This window comes from Halichondria panicea, chromosome 4 (genome assembly GCF_963675165.1).
Source record: "Halichondria panicea chromosome 4, odHalPani1.1, whole genome shotgun sequence".
Taxonomy (NCBI): domain Eukaryota; kingdom Metazoa; phylum Porifera; class Demospongiae; order Suberitida; family Halichondriidae; genus Halichondria; species Halichondria panicea.
This window is the reverse complement of record NC_087380.1, coordinates 6,387,298-6,415,281: the sequence shown is the minus strand read 5'-3', so window position 1 is coordinate 6,415,281 and position 27,984 is coordinate 6,387,298. Positions and strand designations below refer to the sequence as shown.

Below are 27,984 nucleotides of genomic sequence, written 5' to 3'. Positions count from 1 at the left end.
CTGATTGAAACGCTCGTCCAAGCCGTTAGTCTAGAAAATAATATTATAGTTGAAAATACATTTTAAGTATAGGATATACCAGGAGGATATGCACCTATATATCCTCCGCTATACCGTAATTACTTTGAGGCATAGCCAAGGGGTATATAACCACGGTATAGCGGAGAATATAATTATGGGTGCATATCCTCCGAGTACAAGTGTGATATAATTATAGTTTTAAAACTGTAGTGCATACCTGAGGGTGGTAAGGAGTTGTAAGGCGACGCTGGATCCCCAGGAGAGAACAGAGACTAGTGTCTAAATCATTGTTGAATTCACGTCCTTGATCTGAGAGAATTACCCGAGGCAGACCCATTCTCATAAATACATGAGAAGGAAAAGTGTGTGATCATTATTTATTGCCCATGCGTGCATGCAGTGGGTGCATTGTGCATGTGTGTGGCATTCATACATAATTTATACCTTGAACAATGATGTTGCTACTGATGATGCACTCTTGTCAGGTGTAGGAATAGCTTCTACCCACTTGATAAAGTAATCGCTCATGGTTAAGATGTAGCGGGAACCATCGTTAGCAGTTGGAGAGAGAGGACCAACAAAATCAATTCCTAGCATGTACCAAGGAAACTGCACACAGATGGGGTGAAGTTCGGGCCTGCCAGTAGTTAGCTTTCGATTAACTCGCTGGCAAATGTCACAAGTATAGACACCTATAAAATAAACACATAAATATTGAGGGAAGGTGTTCCTGTTTGAGACTTTGTATACATGTAGGTGTAAAAATAATACAGAACCAAGTTGACATCCCAATAATATTGAATTTGACTATTATGTGCACTAAAATACAAGGACAGATGAGCAAATCTACTAACCATTTCTTTCACGTCCTTTACCATGCCATGCCACATGTAACGCTCCTTAATTCGGGCAAGTGTGCGAGTCACCCCCATATGTCCAGATGTTTCATCAACATGGCAAGCGAACAGTATTTTCTTTCTCTCTCTTCGGTTGATAATGTATCGGATCAACACATCATCCTAAAATATCGAGAAGGCAATAATTATATAGGAGCTATAATACCAGAAGAATCGAACATAAATGACGCGTTATATATACCTAGAGATGGCCACTCCTGTAATGATTGTAATTTCAACTACATTACAGATACACCAACTCACTCTGTCCTTTCTCTTGTGTTTGTACATGAAGTCACCATTGTTCACTACAAACTGCTTGGCCTTTCTTCTGATGACCCTTTTTCTTCCCTCTTTACAGTCATCAGGGTACTCCTTGGTGGTGACATAGTGGAATACCTCTTCTATCAGCTCTTCCTCCCCTGTGTGTAGCTCAAGCTCCATAAGAATAACTGGAACAAACTTTTCAGCTGCATCAAAAGCTGTGCATGCATGCACAACTCATTGCGCAGCAACCAGGACTACTTTTTTCGAGGGCGGACCAACATTATCAGCTAAAATTGGTCCGGGGGACTGAAATTATCGGCGGACCAAAATTTTCGTGACAGAGCCTTGCAGCTTTCTTCTCACTCTTGCAGCTATCAATAGCTAGCGTTCTAGTGCAGAGCTAACTACTAAGTAGAGTAGCAACACTCGGTGAACAAGTTTTGCTACGGACTCTTCTGAAAAGGCTGCAATGGCATTCCAAGTAAGCAAAACTAGGCATAACTCGAGAACGAAGCTTTATTTTGCAAATCCACAAATACCAAGCCAAGAAAACATGACTAGAAGCCTATAGAAACTCTTACTTGCACTTCATTGATCCTTGAGCAGCTGAAACAGTCTACACACACACACACACACACACACACACACACACAGACACACAAACACACTACCGTATACCTTTTTTTTTTTTTGCAATGTCAAAACAATACAAATGTACAAAAGCAACAGACCAAAAGATAAGAGGGGGGGGCATACAGTTTAGCGGATACCATCCGCTGAAGGAGGTAAAGTTTGTTGGCGATGAAGCCACAGGCAGGCATTTCCTCTCCAAAGTAGTGCAATGGCCAGGCGATGAAACAGATGCTTCTTGGTGGAGGATGTGGAATGTGTCACGGTTACTCTCGGGTCGATGGCATTTCCGATGGCACCTATGATGCTACCGTCGTATACCTCGCTTGCGCATGCGCACCGAGGCATAACCAGCTCTGGAATCTAGAGACAGTACTGTGTAATTTTGATGATGTGGTTGAAGTTGCTATCAATGTGTTTGTGGGATGGGCACTGCCGCAGTCTGAGGGAAAGTCCAGCTTGCTAGCTTGCTAGCTTGATGGCCTCAAAAGATGCTACTAGCATTGAAGTAATCAGAGATGAGATAGAAGGTTGGACCATTTATTTATATTGATATGTATAGATCTATCTAGCTATTAGCTAGTTGAATCATGCATGTACATGTAGTATAGTATAATATGTGTGAGGGTATATACATAGATAGTAAAGGAAAGGGATTGGAAACGCATTACGTCATATGTCACAATCCTACTTACGGATTGTAGCCTCGATTACAGGCCCCTCCATTGCGGCGTAAATCGAAGCCACATGGTATAATTATGAGAGTATCTCAAGCTGGAGCCCTAAGCATGTCTAAGCTCATACTGTGGACAGTGTAGTTAAAGGATAAGGGCTTCATGATGGCATCCATATCAGTAAAAAAAGCTAGATCTATTTTAGTTACAAAATTATAAACACGACAACAATGTATTTATTATCTTACTAAACTCCCTTTGTGAGTCTTGACACTAATCATAAGCATGATAAGTGTCTTGTACTCTAAGAATGTCATAATTATAATTATAATATTAAAGTGGTTGCAGAGAGAATGAAAACAAAAACAGTGTATACACACACAAGCAAAAATAAACACGTACATGTATACTTAATATGAGGTGAGGTTACTACATGTCTTATGGATGACATTGTTGAATTCATGTCTTCCTAGATGCTTTTGTTTTGTTGAGAGAGAGTGGGATCTGGTTAACGGTTGAGGAGGACTTGCACCTTTTCTTACGAGCTTTTTGCTTCACATCCTAAAAAGACAATTAATTAATCACTTTAAAAAACATGATATAAAAGTTTCTGTAAATCACAAATAGATGCCCTGATCACTCCAAAATCAGTTGCATACTACATTCTAGCATGAGTACTACAATAATATAAAGCAATACAGCTAATCTGCAAAAGTCTACTTGAGAAATAGCTTCCACAAAATTGTCACTATAGTACAACATTTTTTACTTAAAGCAGATTGTAACTCGATCACTAATCCATGCAATATGAGGCTTATGCTACATATCATACTATAGCTCTATTATGTAAGAACAAGATTCTCTCATGTAAACAATCCATAATACCTTACATTGAGCAATAGAGCTTCTGTAAACAACTCACCCTAACTTTCAAGGTTTAAAAACACTTTTTGGGGTGCAATACACCATCCAAACTTTATGGGACCACTACCATTGGAAAGCTTATGTTTTTATGTACCCAAACAGCTTACTTGATTGGCTTGAACGCTGAAAGAATGATCTTGAAGTCCAAAAATATAGCTCAAAAAACAACAAATGACCTTTTGACTAACAATGAATAACATTAAAAATCGTAAGTATAGGATTGTACCATCCAACTTCTGTTGAAAACATTGGTGCACGTGATGCGTTTCCAATCCCTTTCCTTTACTATCTATGGTATATACAACCACATAGAGCTACATATGACATGGTCTGTTTTGTGTACAGGAACGAACCTAGGTTTAGGCACAAGTGATTTACAGCTTATAGATCTATATGGAGCATTGTTTGAAGCGAGGGCTAAGTGGCGGCCAATAGGTTTGGAGCTGAGGTTGACTCCAGGTACCCTGGATGCAATCGAACAGATGAAAATCAATCCATCTGATCGATTAGAGGCAGTCCTACTCCATTGGCTACGGGTGACAAGAGGAGCCTCATGGAAACAAGTGATTGATGCTCTACGGTCAGCTCTGGTCGGTGAAATTCAACTAGCAGAGAAGTTGGAGCTAAAGTACTGTCCTCCAGGTAATTTATAATTATACCGGTAGAGCTATGTAAACTCCCTGATTGCTTCAATTGACTGTGGGGCATAGACCATTAAAACTTTTGCGAAATTTTTGCAAAGGTTTTGTACATGGTGTTTACCACTGGCACTTAATTAATCCTCCCCCTCATAGAAACTGGCCACAGGGAGAAAAGGAAGTATAGAAGCGATGATGAACAGCAACTGACAAATGATATCAAAAGCATTGAGAAGAAGTTTACTAACCTGCAAACAGCAACGAGAGAATCTTTGAAGAAGAGTGACACTGTTGACTTGCTTTCCCTGGTAGCCCTCCTCACATCGTATCGATCGTCCCGTGCTGTGATTGAGAGTGAGAGTAACATGCTGCTTGCCCACCAGCAGGAAGAGCTCAGAAGGGCTGCTAGTATTGACGAAGTCTTTGTCATCGTCTCTCCATTTTGGTCATTCCTTGACTTTGAGATTCTAGAAGACGTGATTAATAAGTTTGGAGCTGAAAGTGATCAAAGTGATTTGGCTACGTATTTCATTGAGCTCAAAGATTTTCTCAACACATGGAAAATAGAGCCTTGCAAGATCAGCCGATTGGACGATGATAAAAAAAGAGTTAAATTTTGCTTCAAGCTTGACGCTGATTCTCTTGCAATTTATCGTGACCTAAAGGCTGCCATTGCTAGGATTCTTAAAGTGCCTGTCTACGCTTTACACTTGCATTCAATTGAGAATGGTTCCATTCAGCTTCTTTTTTTCTTTCTAGGGATAGTACAATTGTCATTTCACCAGTGTGATCAAATTGCACAAATAATTCCTTCTGTGCTAAAGGTGTCATTAATTCATGGATCAACAAGTGAAATCATCTTTGAGGTATGTTGAGATTGTGACTTGTATGTTATTTTTCCTAGCTTTGCTCATTAATTCAGAGAGAGGATCAGAATCCATCTCCTCCTCACAGCCAGTCACTACCCGTTGTCCCTGTAGTGAGTACAATTGTGGGAGTAAAAAAGTACCATCTTGCCATATCATTTTTTATTATGGTTACTTTTGCTTTTACTATGGTTATAGTATGCCTTCTTAAATAGGGAGAAGAGGATGAAGCTAAGACTACACCATCACCAGGGGAAACGGTTGAGCCCACAGGGCAACATACAAGTGTAACTGAGGAGAGTTGTGAGTCATCTACACAGGGGAACACACCGGTAGGTTTTTTTATTGCAGTAATCGCTCATTTATAGGAATAGGAACTATATAGTGTCACCTCACATTGGTGAACACTGCAAAACTATACATTCAACTACTAGTACACTATATAGCTAGCTGTCACCTCACAGCACGTTGGTGAAGAGTGATCTTTGATTTACATTCTACCAATAGAATCTTGGTAATACACCTCGAGTGTTTCAAATGGCTCAACTGAGTTCACCGATCCCTTCTGTTTCTTATGAAGAGATTACACAATCACCAACACAGGTTTGTATAACACCAATGGTAATACGAGGGTCATGGTTTTTATTATACGTATAGTAATCTATAAATAATTATGCTTGGCTTTGCCATAAAGGAAAAAGTCTTTCTGTGGCCGGTATACATTTTGAGGTGAAATTCTAGTGCAGCTATAGTGATTCCTCCTGCTATCATCGTACCATGTATATAGCTGGAGTACATTAATTGGTGAACACTGATCTCTGATTTACATTCTACCAACAGCATCCTGGTAGGGTCATTGTAATTTGTGTTGGTAATCGACCACTGATTAAGAAATTGTAGCAACTTAGGCTCACTTATCACCACGAATAGACTACTAGTATATGTAGTATACTAGCTGGAGTACATTAATTGGTGAACACTGATCTTTGTTTTATATTTTACCAACAGAATCCTGGTAAAACACTTGCAGTGTCTCAAGCGTCTCTAGTGTCTCAAATGGCTCAACTGAGTTCACCGATCCCTTCTGTTTCTTATGAAGAGCCTCTACAGACGTTGTCTTGCCAGATTGGTAGCTCACTTCCTGTCCACATCTTCCTTCCCCACGGTTCTCATATCACATCTGCTGAGTCAGCAGACCAAGATATGGCCTCAGGAGTCGCACAGGTCAGCCAGACGGCTGAAGAGCATCGTACAAATGATCGACAAGAGACGACACAATTTCCAACACAGGTTTGTATGACACCAATGGTAATACGAGGGTCATGGTTTTTATTATACGTACAGTAATCTATAAATAATTATGCTTGGCTTTGCAGGAATCACTTTATGGAAGCAGTCATCCTGGAGCAATGGTGGTCGGTATACATTTTGAGGTGAAATGCTAGTGCAGCTATAGTGATTCCTCCTGCTATCATCGTACCATGTAGGGTCATTGTAATTTGTGTTGGTAATCGACCACTGAGTAACAACTTAGGCTCACTTATCACCACGAATAGACTACGAGTATAATATTATGTAGAATACTAGCTGGAGTACATTAATTGGTGAACACTGATCTCTGATTTACATTCTACCAACAGCATCCTGGTACACCTCCAGAATATACCTCCTGATAATATACCTGCAGTGCCTCGACTGAGTTCATCAACCCCTTCTGTTTCACCACAGGTATTCTTTGCATGACGGTAATACGAGGGTCATGCTATTTGGTAATTGTACATCGGTGATTGAGCACCAACTCTGACAACGATCATGACTTAAGGTCATCAGTTGACACAAATAGACTACAAGTATTATATGTAGTAGCGTACTAGCTAGCTATCTCCTCACAGCACATTGTATGGTGATCACCGATGACTGGTACATTCTACCAACAGAAAATTTGTTATGAAAAGACCAAACTACTGAACAATATATACAGTACTATAGAATTACGCTATTCTGGCTCTCTGAATACGGTCACCTCGATCGTTGTTTCGTTAGCACAGATTGATCTTTATTGCACAAAACTCACCCTGAAGTACGGCCACTCGCTATTCCGTATACTGATCAGTTCTGGCTGTCCAAAACGAGGTTTTATATACGTTTTTTACGGCTGTTTTGGCATACGGTTTGGCAGAATTGATTGCACTTATATAGAGAGCATAATGATTCAAGACAGAACCGCAAAATTAGTCATTAGGGTCGCTTTTTAGCTGCAGCTATTTTCTAAAATGCAGTCACCTGGCCATTCCGGCTAAGCTGCACTGTTCCAAGGGTGACCAGATTAACGAGATACTTCTGCACCATTGTCCTAACAGATCTTTCATGTTTATCAGAGGTAATCTTGATGTATGACATCAGTGGTTGTACCTATGTACGTCAGATCGATAGGGCAGACAGGGTGGTAAACCCACTGTGTTAAATTCATTTACCAGTACTCAGTTAAACATTAACATTGACTGGCTGCTATATTATATACATTCTTTACCCACAGTACGCTACTACATATAATACTTGTAGTCTATTTGTGTCAACTGGTGACCTTAAGTCATGATCGTTGTCAGAGTTGGTGCTCAATCACCGATGTACAATTACCAAATAGCATGACCCTCGTATTACCGTCATGCAAAGAATACCTGTGGTGAAACAGAAGGGGTTGATGAACTCAGTCGAGGCACTGCAGGTATATTATCAGGAGGTATATTCTGGAGGTGTACCAGGATGCTGTTGGTAGAATGTAAATCAGAGATCAGTGTTCACCAATTAATGTACTCCAGCTAGTATACTACATATACTCGTAGTCTATTCGTGGTGATAAGTGAGCCTAAGTTGTTACATTAATCAGTGGTCGATTACCAACACAAATTACAATGACCCTACATGGTCTACTGTATACCACCATGACCGTATTAAAGTGTCTGAAAATTCAGCACTCCAATTTAGCATTTAGCTTCTCATGTATGTACATATGACACCAGTTTTGCAATTATACTTACTGTTAGCCTCGATTCCAGGCCGTTCTCAATTGAGAGGGGCTGAGATCGAGGTAACTCAACTGTGTACATTGATGATCACTGATTGCTTTCTACTCACAGAGCATTGATAGCCCTGACGATACTTCTGCACCATTGTCCTAACAGATCTTTCATGTTTATCAGAGGTAATCTTGATGTATGACATCAGTGGTTGTACCTATGTACGTCAGATCGATAGGGCAGACAGGGTGGTAAACCCACTGTGTTAAATTCATTTACCAGTACTCAGTTAAACATTAACATTGACTGGCTGCTATATTATATACATTCTTTACCCACAGACCAGCCCTGATTGCAGTTTCTCACCAAATAATAGTTAAACTTTAAGAGTCAGTCTAAAACGTTAATTGTGGCCGGTTGTGTGTGTGTGTGTGTGTGTGTGTCTACTTGATACATGTAGGCATAGTGTAACTTAAACATTTCGTGTCTTTTTGTATGTTTATTTTTCTGTTGATCTACATGTCAGTAGTCCTTCAGCCTCACATCTTGTAAATCAAACCTAACCCATTTTTATCTAGAAAGACCATAATGTACATTTGTAGGTAGCTAGATCTACATGTAATGTCTGTACTGAAAGGGTTGTACAGAACTGTTTATGAGGGTACTCCCCCTGTAAAAACAAACAAAAGTGTATTGGGTAAAGATCGAATTTAACCTCAGCACTCAGCACATGGAATAGAAACTGTACAGTGTGTCTAGTATAGTAGCTAGCCATGTCTACTACTCTGATCCAAGTGACCAATGTGTCGCCCTCTGCTGGCCTCCAACAAATGAGGGAGCTGTTCAGTTACTTTGGAGACATTGAGGAACTGAGGCTCTTCCCTGAGGAGTAAGTGGAGAGAGAGAGAGAGTGGGTATCATTTGGAGAAAACAAAGCCTGTACCTAGTACCAAGCTAATGACTAGTAGGGATTATGCTAACCCTTCTGTTCCCATTATAATTCTATACATGTTTAAATCTGTTAATTGTGATTGTATAAATGGACAATAAGTACAGCATGGTCTTTTATATCAATGTATGTACAATAAGCGTATCCTCCAATCATCCGTCAGAACGGTTGGCCTGGCCACGCCCAGCTAGTGTGTAAGGGCCGTACATTTACGGTCTCAACTATATGGCATCCATTTTTCAATCTGTCACCCTCCATTTTGTCCCCCTCATCTCCATGCAGGGAGTTTGCTGCTCTGAGTGTCCCCTCCAAGGTGTGCTTCATCAACTTCATGGAGGAAGACAGTGCAGCTGCTTGTCTCCACCTTAGCAACACTGTGCTCATAGACAGAGCTCTCATCATAGCACGATCAAGACATGGTGAGCTAGGGCAGTTGCCTTGGTGATGCAGTCAATCTTATCTCAACTTACTGTACATGTATACGGGTTTCGAATACGTGTAGTTATTACGAATGACACTGTACAAGCCTGATTGCGTTGCAAACAAACTCGCAATGCACAATGGAAATAAACCCGGTGTACAGTAATAATTAAGATCAATTGTGGGAACATTCTGAACTAGTAAACAATGACTAGTCACGTACAGTTTTGAGTAGTGTTAAGGACAACGTTTCACTTTCACATTGATACAAGGTAGAATAAAATGTGTGAGTTTGTGTAAGTGTTCGTGTATTAACTGTCTTCATGCTTGTCTCAACACTCCCTGCAGCTGAGATTCCTGATGGTTCGGCTGCGATGTTCCTGGCAGCCCCGGCCATTGCCCTGGCCAACAGCGCTAGCAAACCAATGGGTCACACTGCACCTATCCTCCCGACACCTCCCTCTATGGGGGCATCTACACCCACTGGACCGGCCTCCATGGCTATGGGAGCTGCTATTAACCCTGCAGCTGTAAGTTACTATTCATGCAAGATTAGCTTTAGCGCTCGAAATCGCCATAAATTCCTCTCTTGCATACTATAGAATGTAGCTCGTGTTAATATGTGTATTCGCAAGCAATCTTTATCTAGCAGCTTGGTTGAATTGAAACGTTATGTTCATACAAACATTATTATAGATACCCTTTCTGTTGAGATAAGGCACTCTATGCATGTGTATACTACACACACCTGCCCCCCTCATAATGATACTACCCACACCTCCCCCCCTCGCTCTCCCAGCTCACTGCTCCCCTCATAATGATACTACCCACACCTGCCCCCCTCTCACTGACCCCACCAAGATCGAGGAGATACGACGCACCATCTACGTCAGCAACCTGGCTAGCAACATGACGGCTGAACAAGTGCTCATTTTTTCCAGCCTTGTGGTGAGATCAAGTACGTGAGGATGGCCGGAGACGAGACCCAACCCACCAGATGAGGGGTTGCTAGTCAATTTAGTAAGTACATGCATGTACATGAATTCGGCCAAACATTTTAATGTGTCATTTTGTTCAGAAACAGTTATCAGTAGTCAGCGAAAAAAGTCATGCTCTCAGTACTTTGTATAGGTATAGAGGGGTAGTATAGAATAGAATGGCTAACTGATCCGCATTCTAAGAGGGCAAACATTTGGCATATCCAATTAAGTTATAGACGATAAGTTTGCAGGATTCAACTACACTTTTCTACTCTTCAGGTTTACGTTTGCAGTACCCGAGTCTGTGCCCATAGCCCTTCAATACAACGGAGCCATGTTTGGAGAGCGTCCAATCAAGTGAGTGCATCACTACACCTGCATCACATGCACACAGGAAGAGTGTAGGCACAGGGTTCTAGTGTGCTAGTATTGTACATACACATCCTCTCAAATTTAATAGTTTCTTTTCGGTAGGTGAGTATCTCTAACCGCTAACGTCCACATTCAATAAAGTGTCTATAGCTGAAGTATAATTTTGTCCAGAAACAAAAGAATTTGCCCAGGAGCATTCAAACATAGAAATATCAACTTAATCATTAATCAACTGATTTGTACCAATTTGTTGCATTTGTGGCGATAATTATTATAATTATTTACACTGTCCTTCCCCTCACAGTTGCAGACATGCTATGATCGAGTGAGGGTCTCCTCCCTGCGTACCACGGTCACAGTGGACCAAGAGGGGAGGGGACAGGGGCAGAGGTCGGGTACCCGAGTACCTCCAGGGCCAGTTCAGTAAAGATGCCCAAACACTCACTCCTATAGCTCTCCTAGAAACACTGCTACTATAGATCTAGAGACAGCACTGTGTAATTTTGATGGTAATTTTGATGATAGTGTTGTTATTAAAGTTGATGATGTCAATGTGGGCAGCCTGCAGAGGGAGAGTCCCCCTCGCCTGGCTAGCTTGCATTCATGGCCTCAAAAGATTCTACTAAGATTGAAGTGATCAGGGATGAGATAGAAGGTTGGACCATTTATTTAGATTGACATGTATAGATTAGCTATATATATAATAATGATAGTAAATATATAGCTCTATATAATAAATGTGCATGGTTGTACCCTTCACACACATATGTCACACAGCACTACGTATGACATGGTCTGTTTTTATGTACAGGTCTAGAGACAAGTGATTTACAGCTTATTATATGAAGCATTGTTTGAAGTGAGGGCTAAGTGGCGGCCGATAGGTTTGAAGCTGGGGTTAACTCCTGGTACCCTCGATGCAATCGAACAAGAGAAAAGCATAACGTCCATTCGATTAGAGGCAGTCCTGCTTGATTGGTTACGGGTGACAATAGGAGCCACATGGGAACAACTGATTGATGCTCTACGGTCAGCTCTGGTTCGTGAAATACGATTAGCAGAGAAGTTGGAGCTGAAATACTGTTCTCCAGGTAAATTTGTATGTTTATAATAGAGCTATTAATGTTAACCCCCCCCCCCAAAGAAACTGGCCACGGGGAGAAAAGGAACTATAGGAGCAATGATGAACAGCAACTGACAAATGATATCAAAACCATTGAGAAGAAGTTTGCTAACCTGCAAACAGCAACAAGAGAATCTTTGAAGAAGAAGAAGATTGTTAAGTTGATGTCCTTGGTAGCCCTCCTCACATCGTATCGATCGTCCCGTGCTGTGATTCATAAACAGAGTGACATGCTGCTTGCTGACCAGCAGGAAGACCTCAGAAAGGCTGCTAGTGTTGACGAAATCTTTGTCATTATCTCTCCATTTTGGTCGTTCCTTGATTTTGAGATTCTAGAAGATGTGATTAAAAAGTTTGGAACTAAAAGTGATCAACGTGATTTGGCTAAGTATTTCACTGAGCTCAGAAGATTTCTCAACGCATGGAAAGTAAAGCCTTGCAAGATCAGCCGATTGGATGATGATAAAAAAAAGCGTTAAACTTTGCTTCAAGCTTGACACTGATTCTCTTGCAATGTATCGCGACCTAAAGGCTGCTATTGCTAGGATATTTAAAGTCCAAGTCAATGCTTTACACTTGCATTCGATTCAGCCCGGTTGCATTCAGCTTATTTTCTTTTGTCTAGAGATTGTACCAGTAACCTATTATGGCTCTCAGAAGTGATCAAATTGCATAACTAAGTCAACTAACTCCTTCTGTGCTAAAGGTGTCATTAATTCATGGATCAACAAGTGAAGTCCTCTTTGAGGTATGTTGAGATTGTGACTCGTATATTACTTTCCCTAGCTTTGCTCATTCAGAGAGAGGATAGAAGTCCATCTCCTGCTCACAGCAAGCCAGCACCACCTAAGATCAGACAAGAGTATACTGAAGAGAAAGGGGAAAAGACAATCCAAGAAAGCCACAAAAAAAAGTGGTATCAGCGATTATTTTCTTGGAGAACATCACAAAGAGCAGTGAGTGTTGATAATAGCACGAGTAAAAGAGTACCTGCACCTGGTGTATTTGTCGCTTTATTATGGTTAGTATGCTTTCTTAAATAGGGAGAAGAGGCTGAACTCAAGACTACACCATCACCAGGGGATACATGCAGTTGACTCCACAGTGACAAGTGTAACTAAGGAGAGTAGTGAGTCATCTACACGGGGGAAAAGGTGGCACCAAAAATTGTTTGCAAGGCTTTCATCAAGAAGACATGCACGGGTAAGTTTTTTTATTGTACTGTAATCGCTCATTTATACGAATAAAGGAAGAAACTACAATTAATAGTGTACTATATAGCTGTTACCTCACATTGGTGAACACTGCAAAACTACAACTACTATAGTAGTACACTAGCTAACTGTCACTTCACAGTACATTTACATTCTATCAACAACCACGGCAACAGCAATCTCCGTAATCTCACAATCCACCTCAACAGGAACAGTCACCTCAACAGCAATCTCAACAGGCACCTCAACAGCTACCTCAAAGACAAGAGACACAATCACCACCACCTCAAAGACAAGAGACACCACAATCACCACCACTAATTATGGTATAATAGGGTTATGATTTTTATATAAGTACAGTAACTATACTTGTCTCAACAGTCACCTCAACAGCTACCTCAAAGACAAGAGACACAATCACCACCACCATCTATGGTATAATACTTTAGTCTTAGGGTTATGATTTTTATAAGTACAGTAACTATACTTGTCTTTGTAGGAACAATCATTTCAACAAATAAATCTTCCTTCAGCAATGGTGACTGGTCATTTTGAGGTAATGTATTCTTAAATGCTAATATAGTGAAGTTATAGTGATTCCTCCAGCTATCATCGTACCGTGTAGGGTCATGTGTTGGTGATCGACCACTGATTAATGACTATACGAGTATAATTATGTAGTAGAATACTGATCTCTGATTTACATTCTACCAACAGAATCCAAATCCAGGGACTCAACTGGGTTCACGATTGACCCCTTCTGTTTCAGATAGTCTACCACAGGTATCTTTGTATGACACCAATGGTAACACGAGGGTCATGGTATTTGTTAATTGTACATCGTGATTGATCACTAAATAAATTAACTATGACACCGGGTCATAGTATTCAGTGATCGACCGCTAATTAAGATATCTGACAATGGTAATGACTTGAAGTTCACATTAGACTCATATGCAAGTATGTAGTAGCGTGGTAGCTAGCTGTCTCCTCACACAGTACATTGCATGGTGACTACTGATGATTGATACATTCTACTAACAGAACATTTGTGAACGTTACCACACCACTGAACAATATAATAGACTCTCGCTATTCCGGCTCTCTCAAGTACAGCACCTCGATATACCAGTCGTTTAGTTTGGCACGGATTGCTAGCTAGATGTTTACTGCACAAAACTCGCCATGAAATGCGGGCCACTTGCTATTCCCTATACTGGCAATTACCTTTGGTTGGACTCCGCCCAACTAGTATAATACCACCATGATCGTATTGAAGTGTTTGAAAATTCAGCACTCCAATTTAGCTTCTCATAATTATTCATAACGTATGACACCAGTGGTCACAATAATTATTATGATGTGGCTGGTTTTGTAATTACTTACTGCGTACATTGATGATCACTGATTGCTTTCTACCCACAGTGGTGAAAGCTGCATTGAAAGCCGTGACGATATTTCTACACCAATCATCTAGTGATCGTACGAACTACCTATATCAGGTCAATAGGGCAGACAGGGTGATAAACCCACTGTAATTGACCAGTAATAAATTAAACATTTAACATTGACAGGCCGCTATTATATACATTCTTTACCCACAGACTGGCCCTGATTGCAGTTTCTCACCAAATAATAGTCAAACTTGAGTCAGTCTAAAACGTTAATTGTGGTTGTGTGTGTGTGTGCCTTCTTGATACATGTAGGTACGTATAGTGTCACTTAACATCTCGTGTCTTTTTGTATGTTTATTTTTCTGTTGATCTACATGTCAGTCAGTATAGCCCTTCAGCCTCACATCTTGTAAATCAATTCTAACGCATTTTTATCTAGAAAACCCATAATGTACATTTGTAGGTATAGCTAGATCTGTACATGCATGTAATGTCTGTACTGAATTGAACCTAGCCTCCTTCACCGACCTTCATAGAAAAGAAGCCTAAGTGAAGTGGGAAGTGTGGCCTGGTATCGAGGCTAAATTTAACCATGCAACTGTACAGAAGGTTTTCTATAAGGGTCTCCCCTGTAAAAACAAACAAAAGTGTATTGGGTAAAGATCGAATATTTAACCTCAGCCTCAGCACTCAGCACATGGAATAGAAACTGTACAGTATAGTAGATAGCCATGTCTACTACTCTGATCCAAGTGACCAATGTGTCGCCCTCTGCTGGCCTCCAACAAATGAGGGAGCTGTTCAGTTACTTTGGAGACATTGAGGAACTGAGGCTCTTCCCTGAGGAGTAAGTGGAGAGAGAGAGAGAGAGAGAGTGGGTATCATTTGGAGAAAACAAAGCCTGTACCTAGTACCCAGCTAATGACTAGTAGGGATTATGCTAACCCTTCTGTTCCCATTATAATTATATACATGTTTAAATCTGTTAATTGTGATTGTATAAATGGATAATAAGCTATAAGTACAGCAAGGTCTTTTATATCAATGTAAAGAGCTAGATCTACATGTACAATAAGTGTGTCCTCCGTCAGAACGGTTGGCCTGACCACACCCAGCTATTGTGTAAGGGCCGTACATTTACGGTATCAACTATCAAGCACAAACTGTTTATAATCTGCCACCCTCCATTTTGTCCCCCTCCTCTCCATGCAGGGAGTTTGCTGCTCTGAGTGTCCCCTCCAAGGTGTGCTTCATCAACTTCATGGAGGAAGACAGTGCAGCTGCTTGTCTCCACCTTAGCAACACTGTGCTCATAGACAGAGCTCTCATCATAGCACGATCAAGACACGGTGAGCTAGGGCAGTTGCCTTGGTGATGCATTCATTCTCAACTTACTGTACATCAACTTACTGTACATGTATACTGGGTTTCGAATACGTGTAGTTATTGCGAATAACACTGTACAAGCCTGATTGTGTTTCAAATATTGCGTTGTAAACAAACTCGCAATGCGCAATGGAAAGAAACTCGGTGTACAGTAATAATTAAGATCAATTGTGGGAACATTCTGAACTAGTAAACAATGACTAATCACGTACAGTTTTGAATAGTGTTAAGGACAGCGTTTCACTTTCACATTGATACAAGGTAGAATAAAATGTGTGAGTTTGTGTGAGTTTGTATGAGTTTGTGTAAGACCGTAATTACAGCAAGCTTACAGTGTACGTGTATTAACTGTCTTCATGCTTGTCTTAACACTCCTTGCAGCTGAGATTCCTGATGGTTCAGCTGCGATGTTCCTGGCAGCCCCGGCCATTGCCCTGGCCAACAGCGCTAGCAAACCAATGGGTCACACTGCACCTCTCCTCCCGACACCTCCCTCTATGGGGGCACCAGCACCCACTGGACCAGCCTCCATGGCTATGGGAGCTGCTATGAACCCTGCAGCTGTAAGTTACTATTCATGCAAGATTAGCTTTAGCGCTCGAAATATACTTAAATTCCTCTCTTGCTTCCAGATACAACAGACTTACATGTACAATGTAGTTGTATATGTCTGGTGACAGCGTTATGTTCTCATTAGATACCTTTGCTCTGTCAATATATGCATGTGTATATACGATATTACCTACCCCCCAGCTCACTGCCCCCCTCATATCCATGATGGGCACGGTGGTCCCCCAACCTCCCCCTCTCACTGGTAACGTAGACCCCACCAAGATCGAAGAGATACGACGCACCATCTACGTCGGCAACCTGGCTAGCAACATGACGGCTGAACAGGTGCTCACTTTCTTCCAGCCTTGTGGTGAGATCAAATACGTGAGGATGGCCGGAGACGAGACCCAACCCACCAGGTGAGGGAAATGAATGATAACTTATTAGGTTTGATTTCACATACATTTAAATGTAAACCATTCTGCTTAGCAGATTATTCATTTTTGCTGACTAATTTTGTTTCTGGAAAGATCCAAGAGACATAATACTCAATCATGTACACTGTACTGGCTGTAGTAACACTTTGTCTTACTCTTTAGGTTTGCGTTTGTTGAGTTTGCGATACCTGAGTCTGTGCCCATAGCCCTTCAATACAATGGAGCCATGTTTGGAGAGCGTCCAATCAAGTGAGTGCATCATCCCTCCCTTGTTCACGAGGAGAGTATTTAGGCACAGGGTTCTAGTGTGCTACCTTTTACTGTATGTGGATATTGAATGTGTTGGCACCCACCCACTCAAGCTGCATGTACAAGTCGTGTGTATGTAGTAGCCATAGCAATAATCAGCATATTTTGTCACAATGATGCACTTTTCAACTGCTGTCATCATTGGTTTTTCTTTTCTCTTTTTGGCACACATAAACACGCACACACCACACATATCATGCACACACTACCTACACATGTTGCCATGCATACGCCCCCTCCCTACTGTACAGTACATCTGACCTGGAGGCACCCTATTCTGGTACACATCTCGTGCACTAGCCTGTGTAACTCGTAACTTGTATGATAGACATACATGTACAGTGAAACCTGTTCATGTCATGTCATTACAGTGACCACTTTTGTACCCCCTAGTGTTATCAAGGAAATAGTCACAATTTATAAAGTACATTGTAGATATTTGTAGCGTAAATATTGTGCATTTTGTGCATAGTGAGTGTAATATTGTATTCTTTTGCTATATTATGATGTATCTGCCTTTACCGCACACCCTCCACCTTCCACACACACCACACCCCTCCCCACTGCACAGAGTGAACCACAGCAAGAATGCCATAGTGAAGCCTCAGGGCCCCACTGCCCAGGAAACCAAGAGGGACGTGGACGAGGCCATGAAGAAGGTGAAGTGTGAAAGAGGCAAGGATAGCCATTGATGCCAGTATCGTGGTGCCAGAGGTGGTACAAGTACCTGTAGCCGCCACCAGAGGCCACCAAAGACATGATGATGGTAACCACATTGTACAGTGTGTGTGTGTGTGTGTGTGTGTGTATGTGTAAGTCATGTACACTCCTTGCAGCTGAGATTCCTACTGCAATGTTCCTGGCAGCCCCAGCCATTGCTCTGGCCAACGGCGCTAGCAAACCAATGGGTCACACTGCACCACCTCAGGACCCCACTTCCCAGGAGACCAAGAAGGACGTGGACGAGGCCATGAAGAAGGTGAAAGAGGCAATGATGGCCATTGAGGCCCGTGTCCTGGTACCAGAGGTACAAGTACCTGTAGCCGCCATCAGAGCCCACCAAAGACATGATCAAGGTACACAGTGCGTGTGTGGTGTAATGCATCTCTAGCTATAGTTTAACACAATCCACCTCTCAGTGAGTTGTACATTATGTACTTCATGTTGTTGTTTTTGTCTGTCATGTACCTCAAAGTTAGAGGAGGTCGGACACCACTTCACTTTTCTGCTAATTATGACCTTTTAATAATTCTTTTCACTACCCACGCTCTGCTAAATTCATTCAACTAGTATAGTGCAATAGTGGCCGTGGCAACACTCAAAGCCACGTACACTATAGATCTATAGACTCGGAGGATCTTATAGTTCTGTCAGTTCCTCTAACCACCTGTTAACCTCACTATATCTATATCCTCACTAGTCTACATGTATAGTCAGAATACAGCTAGTACACAACAGACCATTGTTTGGAAACAGAGAAACAAACAGACTAGAAATAAACTCTTAGTTTGGAAAATACCGAGGAACAGAGACTCTGAGACTCTAAAGCCTAAAGATCGAGAGGCTATAGGTAGTCTTCAAAGTTTAGATTTAGTGTTGCCTCGGCCACTATTGTACTAGTTGGGCGGTATTAGAGAATTTAATTAAAAGGTCATAATTAGCAGAAAGGTCAAGTGGTGTCCAACCTCCTCTGCCTCAAAGTGACTCATTAGAGTCGTGCTCTGTACTCATTCAATACCAATGATACACAGTTTTTCCCAAGTCCATGTAAATGTACCGTATAGCGCAAACTTTTCGAGGGGCGAAATTTTCACTGATTTTGTGGGTTAGCAATCCTACATGAAAATTAAGTCCACGAAAATTATTCTTTAATTAGAATTATTTGCTATAAAGTGCAAAGATTAAACGTGTGGCTTCCGGTAAGCAGTAAATCCACAAACATTGTGCAACGAAATGCTTTTAGAGGCCATTCCACGAAATGTAAGTGCCTCGAAAAGTTCGCGCTATACGGTATTAAACCGTGTTTTGTGACAATATCCACCCCCTTCCTCCCCCAGTTGCAGATATGCTATGATCGAGTGAGGGCCTCCTCCCTGCGTACGCACAGTGGACCAGGAGGGGAGGGGACAGGGGCGGAGGTTGGGTACCCCCAGGAGGGTGCAGTTCAGTAGAGATGTAGACTCTACTAACACTCACTCCTAGCTCTCCTAGAACCAGCTCTACATGTATAGTATAGAGACAGTGTGTAATTTTGATCAATGATATTTTTGTGGATGTGTTGGGGGCGCAGCATTTAAGGGAAAGTCCCAGCTTCCTCCCCGAGGCAAGGAGCTTTGCCGTATCTTTATAAACCGGTGATGATGGGACTGGCCAGTGAGTCATATGGCTTTTAAAGGTGATCCTGAGATTCAGAAACAGAAAGGTTAGACATAATTATTCTGATTGTTAGATTGGACTCTGTATCAAAATGTTCATATTAACTGCTTGTTGTACACTCTGCCTAAAAAGCTGTAGCTAGATCTATAATTATGTAGGAGAACATAATTATATAGATTTGTGTTTGTGAACAGGAACAAACCTAGGCTTAGACACAAAGGATTTGGGTACTCTATGTGAAGAATTGGTTGAAGTGAGGGCTAAGTGGCGACCTATAGGTCTGAAGCTGAGGTTGACTCCTGATACCCTGGATGCAATCGAACAGGGGAAAATCAATCCATTAGAGGCAGTCCTGCTCCATTGGCTACGGGTGACAATAGGAGCCTCATGGGAACAATTGATTGATGCTCTACGGTCAGCTCTGGTTGGTGAAATACGATTAGCAGAGAAGTTGGAGCTGAAGTACTGTCTTCCAGGTAATTGTTTTAGACATAATTAATAGAGCTATTATTAAATGTCAACTCCTCCGCCGTCATAGAAAAAACTGGCCACAGGGAGAAAAGGAAGTATAGGAGTGACGATGAACAGCAACTGACAAACGACATCAAAAACATTAAGAAGAAGTTTGCTAACCTGCAAACAGCAACGAGAGAATCTCTAAAGAAGTGTAATGTTGAATTGATGTCCCTGGTAGCCCTCCTCACATCGTATCGAACATCTTGTGCTGTGATTGAGAGTGAGAGTAACATGCTGCTTGCCCACCAGCAGGAAGATCTCAGAAGGGCTGCTAGTGTTGATGAAATCTTTGTTATTATCTCTCCATTTTCATCATTCCTTGATTTTGAGATTCTAGAAGATGTGATAGAAAAGTTTGGAGCTGAAAGTGATCAAAGTGATTTGGCTACGTATTTCATTGAGCTCAGAGAATTTCTCAACGCATGGAAAGTAGAGCCTTGCAAGATCAGCCGATTGGATGATGATAAAAAAAAAGTTAAATTTTGCTTCAAGCTTGACACTTGTTCTCTTGCAATTTATCCGGATCTAAAGGCTGCTATTGCTAGGATTCTTAAAGTACCTGTCTACACTTTACACTTGCATTCAATCGAGGATGGTTCCATTCAGCTTATTTTCTTCTTCCTAGGGATAGTACAATTATCATTTCACCAGTGTGATCAAATTGCACAAATAATTCCTTCTGTGCTAAAGGTGTCGTTAATTCATGGATCAACAAGTGAAATTATCTTTGAGGTATGTTGAGATTGTGACTCCTATATTACTTTCCCTAGTTTTGCTCATTTCAGAGAGTCATCAACCCAGTACCATCACCTGAGATCAGACAAGAGTATACTGAAGAGAAAGGGGAAAAGACAATCCAAGAAAGCCACGAAAAAAAGTGGTATCAGCGATTATTTTCTTGGAGAACATCACAAAGAGCAGTGAGTGTCGATAATAGCACGAGTAAAAGAGTATCTGCACCTGGACATATCAGTGTATTTGTCGCTTTATTATGGTTAGTATGCCTTCTTAAATAGGGAGAAGAGGCTGAATCCAAGACTACACCATCACCAGGGGAAACAGTTGAGCCCACAGTGACAAGTGTAACAGAGGAGAGTAGTGAGTCACCTACACGGGGGAAAAGGTGGTACCAACGATTCTTTCCAAGGCATTCATCAAGAAGATATAGTCAGGAACGGATGGTTAGTTTTTTCTAAAAATGCACCATACAGTAATCGCTCATTATAGAAACTAGTATACTAGCTGTCACCTCACGGCATTGGTGAACACTGCAAAACTACAACTATAATATTAGTATTCTCTACTATATACATACTCGATAAACAACGTTATATGAAACCAGAGGAGGAAGGCCAGGGTCAATAGGGTCACGTTTAATGAAAGATTAAACATTCTTGTTCTGGGTTCTTGACCGAGCGATTTTTATTAAGTTAGGTGTCGCTCAAGCTGCCGTGTTTTTATTAGCTTCGTCTGGGAATAGCTTTGCTCTATATACCGATGCAGTAGCCACAGGAATAGGCACAGCTCTACTCATAGTACCATTAAGCACCTAGGCTTGAAAATTGTCGCCGTTCACATTTTTACTGTGTTTTGCAATGTATCATGCATAAAACCCTAACACTGACACCTCAGAAAAAAGAGTACCACCTGGACATATCATTGTATTTGTCACAACTTTTTCTTTATTATGGTTAGTATGCCTTCTTATATAGGATGAACCCAAGGCTACATCATCACCAGGGGAAACAGTTGAGCCCACAGTGACAAGAGTAACTAAGGAGAGTAGTGAGTCATCTACACGGGAGAAAAGGTGGTACCAAAGATTGTTTTCAAGGCATTCATCAAGGCATTTATCAAGGGAGGAACGGATGGCTAAATATTGGGTAAGTTGTATACGTACAGTAATCGCTCATTATTGGAATAGGAAGAAACTACAACTATATAATTATTAAACATGAGTCAAAATATGTGAAATATTGCTAAACACGGGCAAACCCACTGCCAATCCTATGTAAACCTACTGGTTTTACTAATACTAGCTGCATGTCACCTCACATTGGTGAACACTGCAAAACTACAACTATATAGTATTCTCTACTACATACTCGATAAACAACGTTATATGAAACCAGAAGAGGAATGCCAGGGTCAATAGGGTCACGTTTAATGTAGGATTAGTTCTAGGTTCTTGACCTTTGCTGCATATAGCAGCTTAGCGCTTCTGTTCTTTATTAGCCTGCTTGGGAAGCTTACTATACCTAGATCTATCCAGTGCAGTAAGCCAGTACATCAAAATTTATACCCTATAGCCACGAAAAGCTAATTTTCCAATCTTGTGGTTTCGAAGAATGTAATAAAAGGTCATTAAGTCTCTTCTCTCAAGCTGATTCCTCTGGGGCGCGATAGCTCAACCGATTCCTCTTGTGATTATAAAGAGGATTAAGCTAGTGGTAGTGTATAAACCCAGGGACGCGAGGGTATACTCAGTTTTACATGTAAAACACAGGGCCAGTTTTAATTAATGACTTTTTGACCCTGGCATTCCTCCTCTGATATGAAACAGAAGGGGTCGGTGAAACTCACTGGAGGCATTTGATACACTGCATGTGTCCTATCAGGAATCTGTTGGTAGAATGTAAATCAGAGATCAGTGTCCACCAATATGCTGTGAGGTGGGGTGGGGGTGGGGCTTGCTACAGATTCCCCCCTGGGATTAGGCCATAACACGATGCCTGTGACACACCATAGATAGAATAGTAAGAGGGATTGGTAATGGAAGCAGTACACGTGATCATTTTACATTGAATCTGCAGTAAAACCTCGAAAACTATCCGCGTTACGCCCTATAAACGGGGCTATTTTGCCGGGTAACTCGCTCAAAATAAGAAAGTTGTGTTTTCTCGAGACAATCTTTTTCAGCAATATATAACACGCCCAGTCTGTGAGCCACGTGTTATACTTGCTAATGACTGACCACACCCAGTAAAAAGGGACATTCCAGTAAAGTTTTAGGCGAACAGCTGCTATTTATAGTCTTGTATTACTAAAACGTGTAAGCGTGCTGGTTATAACTGCTAAAATAGGTATTGACCTTTAAATATGAGTGAGTTGCACAGACTGAGCATATATGCTTGTGGTATATTATACACTGTGTGTAGAAATAGGCCATCAGCTTGGCCTAACCGGAACACGCCCATCTACAGCTTTAGCTTGTTGACACAGCCTCGATTGAACCGCGGGTAAAGCGGGTATTACACGAGGGTACTTTCGTTACCAATCCCTCTTCCTCTTCTATCTATAGACACACCAACTAAGCAAAGATCTTGTTATTATTCATAACAACCTCTCCACAATTCACTATCTGTAGTAAAGGGGGAGATTCCAGCGATTTTCATTAAGTTAGGTGTCGCTCAAGCTGCCGTGTTTTGATTAGCTTCGTCTGGGAATAGCTTTGCTCTATATACCGATGCAGTAGCCACATGAATAGGCACAGCTCTACTCTTAAGCACCTAGGCTTGAAAATTGTCACCGTTCACATTTCTACTGTGTTTTGCTATGTATATTTCATAAAAACCCTAACTCTAACACTGACACCTCAGAAAAAAGAGTACCACCTGGACATATCATTGTATTTGTCACAACTTTTTCTTTATTATGGTTAGTATGCCTTCTTATATAGGGAGAAGAGGAGGAATTAACGAGTAAGGTAAGCGAGTCAGGTATTCTTGTAATATTTATGTATGGTACATGTAGTACGATCCTACCTAGCGGGTATTTTGTTACGTAACTGTATATTGGTGATTGACCATGGATATCTGTTATGATGATCAATACAAAATTGGCTACCATTTCGCGGGTAATTTCGTGGACAGGCTGACCTCTACAAAAATTTTACCCGCGGAAACATAGGCGTGGCTTGCCGAAACGCATGCAATACAGTGCATGTAATGAAGCAAATTTATCCCACAAAAATTACACGCTATATCGGTATTCTTGTAAAACTTTTCATGACGTATATGACACCAGTGGTCGTACCTAAGTCCATAAGGTCAAATCCCTGAAGGGTTTCATCTAGGATTAAATGTTTGGGGGGAAGGTTTGGGCACGCGGAAACACGACGTAAAATGTTTGATCACACTCCCTATTACATCACAGTAGATGAGTTACATATTGCACATCATAGACAGTACTAATGTGATGATATCAAGGGCGTATAAAAGAAGAGAGGGCATGCAACTCCACTATCAGTACACGTAGCTAGCAGAGTTCAAACGTGGGCGGAGGAATGTGTGCATTTGCATGAAGTGCTAAAAATAGAAATTTCTATTTTTAGCATTTCATGCACAGTCATGCACATTCATCCGCCCACGTTTGAACTTTGCTCATATGGAGTTGCATGCCCTCTCTTCTTTTATACGCCCTTGATGATATGTCATAATTCTACAAAATTTGGGAGGGGGGGAAGGTTACCCCTGCCCCCCCCCCCATTAGATGAAACTCTGAAGGGATACACTATTACATACTGATGTATATGTAGCTGATTTTGTAATATGCCTCAAGGCGTAGCCGCACGAGGGATATTAAATTTGACTGTGTGTCTGTTTCAGCTGTAACTGCTCAACGGTTGCAATGCGACGAAAAATAACAGCTTCTCTAGGCTTCTAGCCACGTTCTCTTGGATTGTGATTCGTGGATTAGCAAACTACAGCTTCTTTCTCGAGTTATGGCTAGTTTTACTCACAGTGAAAGCTGTTGCAGTCTCTTCAGAATCTTTTGTAGCACTATCTGTTCGCACAAACTTTCTATTCGAGTTATTAGCCTTGCACTAAAGCGCTAGCTGTTTGTTAGCTACAAGAGTCGGAAAAGAGCTGCAAAGCTGCATGTATGTACACTGCCAGAAGCAACATTAATTTTGCGAACTCCGACCTCATTGCAGATTCACCCCCTTTTTTAATTACTGTATAGCAGGTTATTTTCGTATGTTTCATATTGAAGTGCATCATACGAAAAGATAGATTCAACTTCACTATCCGAGCTGTACGAATATTAAAAATATTACAAAGGGTCGTTTGTACGAAAATTTGCACCAACGAAAATTACCCACCATACAGTATTCGTTGACAGGAAATTAATGCAAAATACTTATTAAAACTTCCACATTGTAGATCTACATGCTTCTATCCTGGAACATCATTGATTAATTAATGAAAGCACCGCAGGTGCTGATGCCTCGGAGGCTTCATAACATAAAGCTACTTGCTAATAGCTTTTATACAAACATTATAATGATTGTTTGTTTTAAAGGAAAACATTTTGTCGTGCAGTCCATTAAGCCATATATAGACTTCTGTTTCATTAAGCTCCTCTTTTAATAACTGCATGTGTGTGTGTGTTCATTGTCAACAATTGCACAACATTAATTTCGTATAACGCGAAATTTCGAGGGGCTTAATTTAATAAGTCTACGAAAATTGTTCTTTATAACGTGCAAAGATTAAAGGCGTGGCTTCTGGTAAGCAGTCATTCCGCGAACATTGTGCAATGAAATGCTTTTAGAGGCCATTCCACGAAATATAAGTGCCTCGAAAATTTCGCGCTACATGTATACGGTATACATTATACAAAGCAAACTTCTTCTATATATAATTAATATACCCGTTATACCTAATGCTTTTTGAGCAGCGAGAGGCATTAGCACAGCGTAGCTTACATCACTCATTGCTTTACGTCTCCAAACACAGTACATTGGTGATCACTGATTGCGTTCTACCCACAGATTGTTGCTCAACCTCTTCCTTACTCAAGGCAGTCAATATCACCACAGGTATGACACCGCACGATCGTACCTATAGGGTCAATTATGAACACAAGTGTACTACAATATAATTATACACACTGCTCACTGCCCTCCCACACGGTACATTGATCTTTGATTTACATTCTATCAACAGAGACTTCATATCTCAGCACACGACTCTTCTACATACTCTCGTACTCCTACACATTACTCAAAGATACTAGAGGTATATTCTTGTAACATTTTCATGTACCGTATAGCGCGTAATTTTCGTGGGGCAAAATATTCGTGGTTTTTGTGGTTGGAGGTCTGACCACGAATATTTTACCCACGAATGAAGCGACCTTGCCTACCTTTACCTGCAGTACAAGCTCTAAACCACGAAAATATTACCCACGAAATGTCTCATTGCTGAACCACGAATATTTTGTCCCCCGAAAATTACCCGCTATACGGTATGTATGTATGGCACCAGTGCTTGTACATGTACCTAGGGAGGGTCAATTAAAAGGCATATATAAGGAAAGCACCGCGGGTGCTGATACCTCGGTGGAAATGCCAAAGCTATACATAACATAAAGCTACTAATAGTTTTATATACACGATGAACATTTTTGCATTAATTAATTTTGCTGCATGCAAACTCAAAGAGTGGGTAATGATCGACCGTGATTGTTGTTAAAAACGATCGATGCCAAAAGTTCAAGTCTAAAATTAATGGCTGCATCAGCAGAGCCTTGCAGCTCTCTTCTCACTCTTGCAGCTACCAATAGCTAGCGTTCTAGTGCAGAGCTAACTACTAAGTAGACCACTAATTTTTCATAAAAATTCTGATTAAGACATTGTTAGGTTCACTTAACACCACGAATAGTATTAGATTACGAGTAGTAGAATACGTACAACAGAGTTTGTCTCGTTCGCCTCGACTGAATTCACCGACCTTTTCATCAATGGTAATACGAAGGTCATGCTATTTGTTAATTGTACATCGTGATTGACCACTAATTAAGATCTCTGACAACGATAATGACACTACAAGTATATATGTAGTAGCGTACTAGCTAGCTATCTCCTCTCAGTACATTGCATGGTGACCACTGATGACTGATGACTGACTAACAGAACATTAATTTGTTATGAAAAGCCTGAACATTACCACACCACTAATTATACAGTAGACTCTCGCTATTCTGGTTCTCTGAATACGGTCACCTCGATATACCGGTCGTTTCGTTTGGTACAGATTGCTAGCTTGCACAAAACTCGCCCTGAAGTGCGGCCACTCGCTATTCCATATCTGGTCAGTTCTGGCTGCCCAAAACTATAGGTTTTATACATGTATAACGGCCGTTTTGGGTATATAGTTTGGCAAAATTGATTGCACTTAAATAGAGAGCATAATGTTCATTATCCTCGAGACAGAACTGCAAAATTAGTCATTAGGGTCGCTTTTTAGCTGCAGCTATTTTCTAAAATGCAGTCACCTCGCTATTCCAGCCAAGCTGCACTGTTCCAAGGGTGACCAGATTAACGAGAGTCTACTGTATACCACCATGACCGTATTAAAGTGTCTGAAAATTTAGCACTCCAATTTAGCATATAGCTTCTCATGTATATACGTATGACACCAGTTTTGTACTTATACTTACTGTTAGCCTCGATTCCAGGCCGTTCTCAATTGAGAGGGGCTGGGATCGAGGCTAACTTACTGTGTACATTGATGATCACTGATTGCTTTCTACTCACACAGCACTCTCTGACATGACAATATCTGAACCATTATCCTAACAGATCTTTCCAGAGGTAATCTTGATGTATGACATCAGTGGTTGTACCTATATTAGGTCGATAGGGCAGATAGGGTGGTAAACCCACTGCATGTGTTAAATTCATTTACCAGTACTCAGTTAAACATTAACATTGACTGGCTGCTATATTATATACATTCTTTACCCACAGACCAGCCCTGATTGCAGTTTCTCACCAAATAATAGTTAAACTTTAAGAGTCAGTCTAAAACGTTAATTGTGGCCAGTTGTGTGTGTGTGTGTGTGTGTCTTCTTGATACATGTAGGTATAGTGTAACTTAAACATTTCGTGTCTTTTTGAATGTTTATTTTTCTGTTGGTCTACATGTCAGTAGTCCTTCAGCCTCACATCTTGTAAATCAAACCTAATGCATTTTTATCTAGAAAGCCCATAATGTACATTTGTAGGTAGCTAGAT

The 27,984-nt window shown here is 41.0% G+C and overlaps 3 protein-coding genes and 1 long non-coding RNA gene across 10 annotated transcripts; 3 read left to right on the top strand and 1 right to left on the bottom strand.

The window, feature by feature from the left end:
- The first annotated feature begins 2,187 nt into the window (after positions 1 to 2,187).
- On the top strand, positions 2,188 to 8,469 carry LOC135334573 (uncharacterized). 2 transcript variants are annotated; one of them, XM_064529807.1, is made up of 10 exons: positions 2,188 to 2,344; positions 3,758 to 4,054; positions 4,207 to 4,916; positions 4,973 to 5,029; positions 5,132 to 5,248; positions 5,424 to 5,519; positions 5,925 to 6,206; positions 6,293 to 6,349; positions 8,054 to 8,118; positions 8,275 to 8,469. In XM_064529807.1, the coding sequence occupies exons 1-9, from the start codon at positions 2,293 to 2,295 to the stop codon at positions 8,093 to 8,095; spliced, it is 1,710 nt and encodes a 569-aa protein (XP_064385877.1). In that variant the 5' UTR covers positions 2,188 to 2,292; the 3' UTR covers positions 8,096 to 8,118; positions 8,275 to 8,469. The 2 variants fall into 2 exon arrangements, with proteins under 2 accessions (XP_064385877.1, XP_064385878.1); XM_064529808.1 differs by lacking the exon at positions 4,973 to 5,029.
- On the bottom strand, positions 2,987 to 3,704 carry LOC135334590 (uncharacterized). Its single transcript, XR_010394329.1, has 2 exons — positions 3,520 to 3,704; positions 2,987 to 3,049 (listed from the first exon to the last, which is right to left on the bottom strand). It is a non-coding gene; the product is annotated as an uncharacterized LOC135334590 (long non-coding RNA).
- A 65-nt stretch (positions 8,470 to 8,534) lies between the features above and the next one.
- Positions 8,535 to 19,492, top strand: LOC135334584 (splicing regulatory glutamine/lysine-rich protein 1-like). 6 transcript variants are annotated; one of them, XM_064529822.1, is made up of 8 exons: positions 8,535 to 8,822; positions 9,165 to 9,301; positions 16,153 to 16,334; positions 16,525 to 16,742; positions 16,923 to 17,009; positions 17,641 to 17,728; positions 18,049 to 18,145; positions 19,127 to 19,492. In XM_064529822.1, the coding sequence occupies exons 1-8, from the start codon at positions 8,707 to 8,709 to the stop codon at positions 19,141 to 19,143; spliced, it is 942 nt and encodes a 313-aa protein (XP_064385892.1). In that variant the 5' UTR covers positions 8,535 to 8,706; the 3' UTR covers positions 19,144 to 19,492. The 6 variants fall into 6 exon arrangements, 4 of the variants coding, with proteins under 4 accessions (XP_064385892.1, XP_064385891.1, XP_064385894.1 ...); XM_064529821.1 differs by lacking the exons at positions 8,535 to 8,822; positions 9,165 to 9,301 and adding exons at positions 15,051 to 15,232; positions 15,598 to 15,734; XR_010394327.1 differs by lacking the exons at positions 8,535 to 8,822; positions 9,165 to 9,301 and adding exons at positions 15,052 to 15,232; positions 15,598 to 15,734 and having other exon boundaries at positions 17,641 to 17,835; positions 17,906 to 18,145.
- Positions 19,350 to 27,953, top strand: LOC135334574 (uncharacterized). Its single transcript, XM_064529810.1, has 11 exons — positions 19,350 to 19,491; positions 19,640 to 19,921; positions 19,984 to 20,693; positions 20,732 to 20,881; positions 20,978 to 21,142; positions 21,674 to 21,844; positions 23,641 to 23,667; positions 25,738 to 25,785; positions 25,913 to 25,984; positions 27,509 to 27,561; positions 27,718 to 27,953. The coding sequence occupies exons 1-10, from the start codon at positions 19,452 to 19,454 to the stop codon at positions 27,521 to 27,523; spliced, it is 1,680 nt and encodes a 559-aa protein (XP_064385880.1). The 5' UTR covers positions 19,350 to 19,451; the 3' UTR covers positions 27,524 to 27,561; positions 27,718 to 27,953.
- The last annotated feature ends 31 nt before the right edge of the window (positions 27,954 to 27,984 follow it).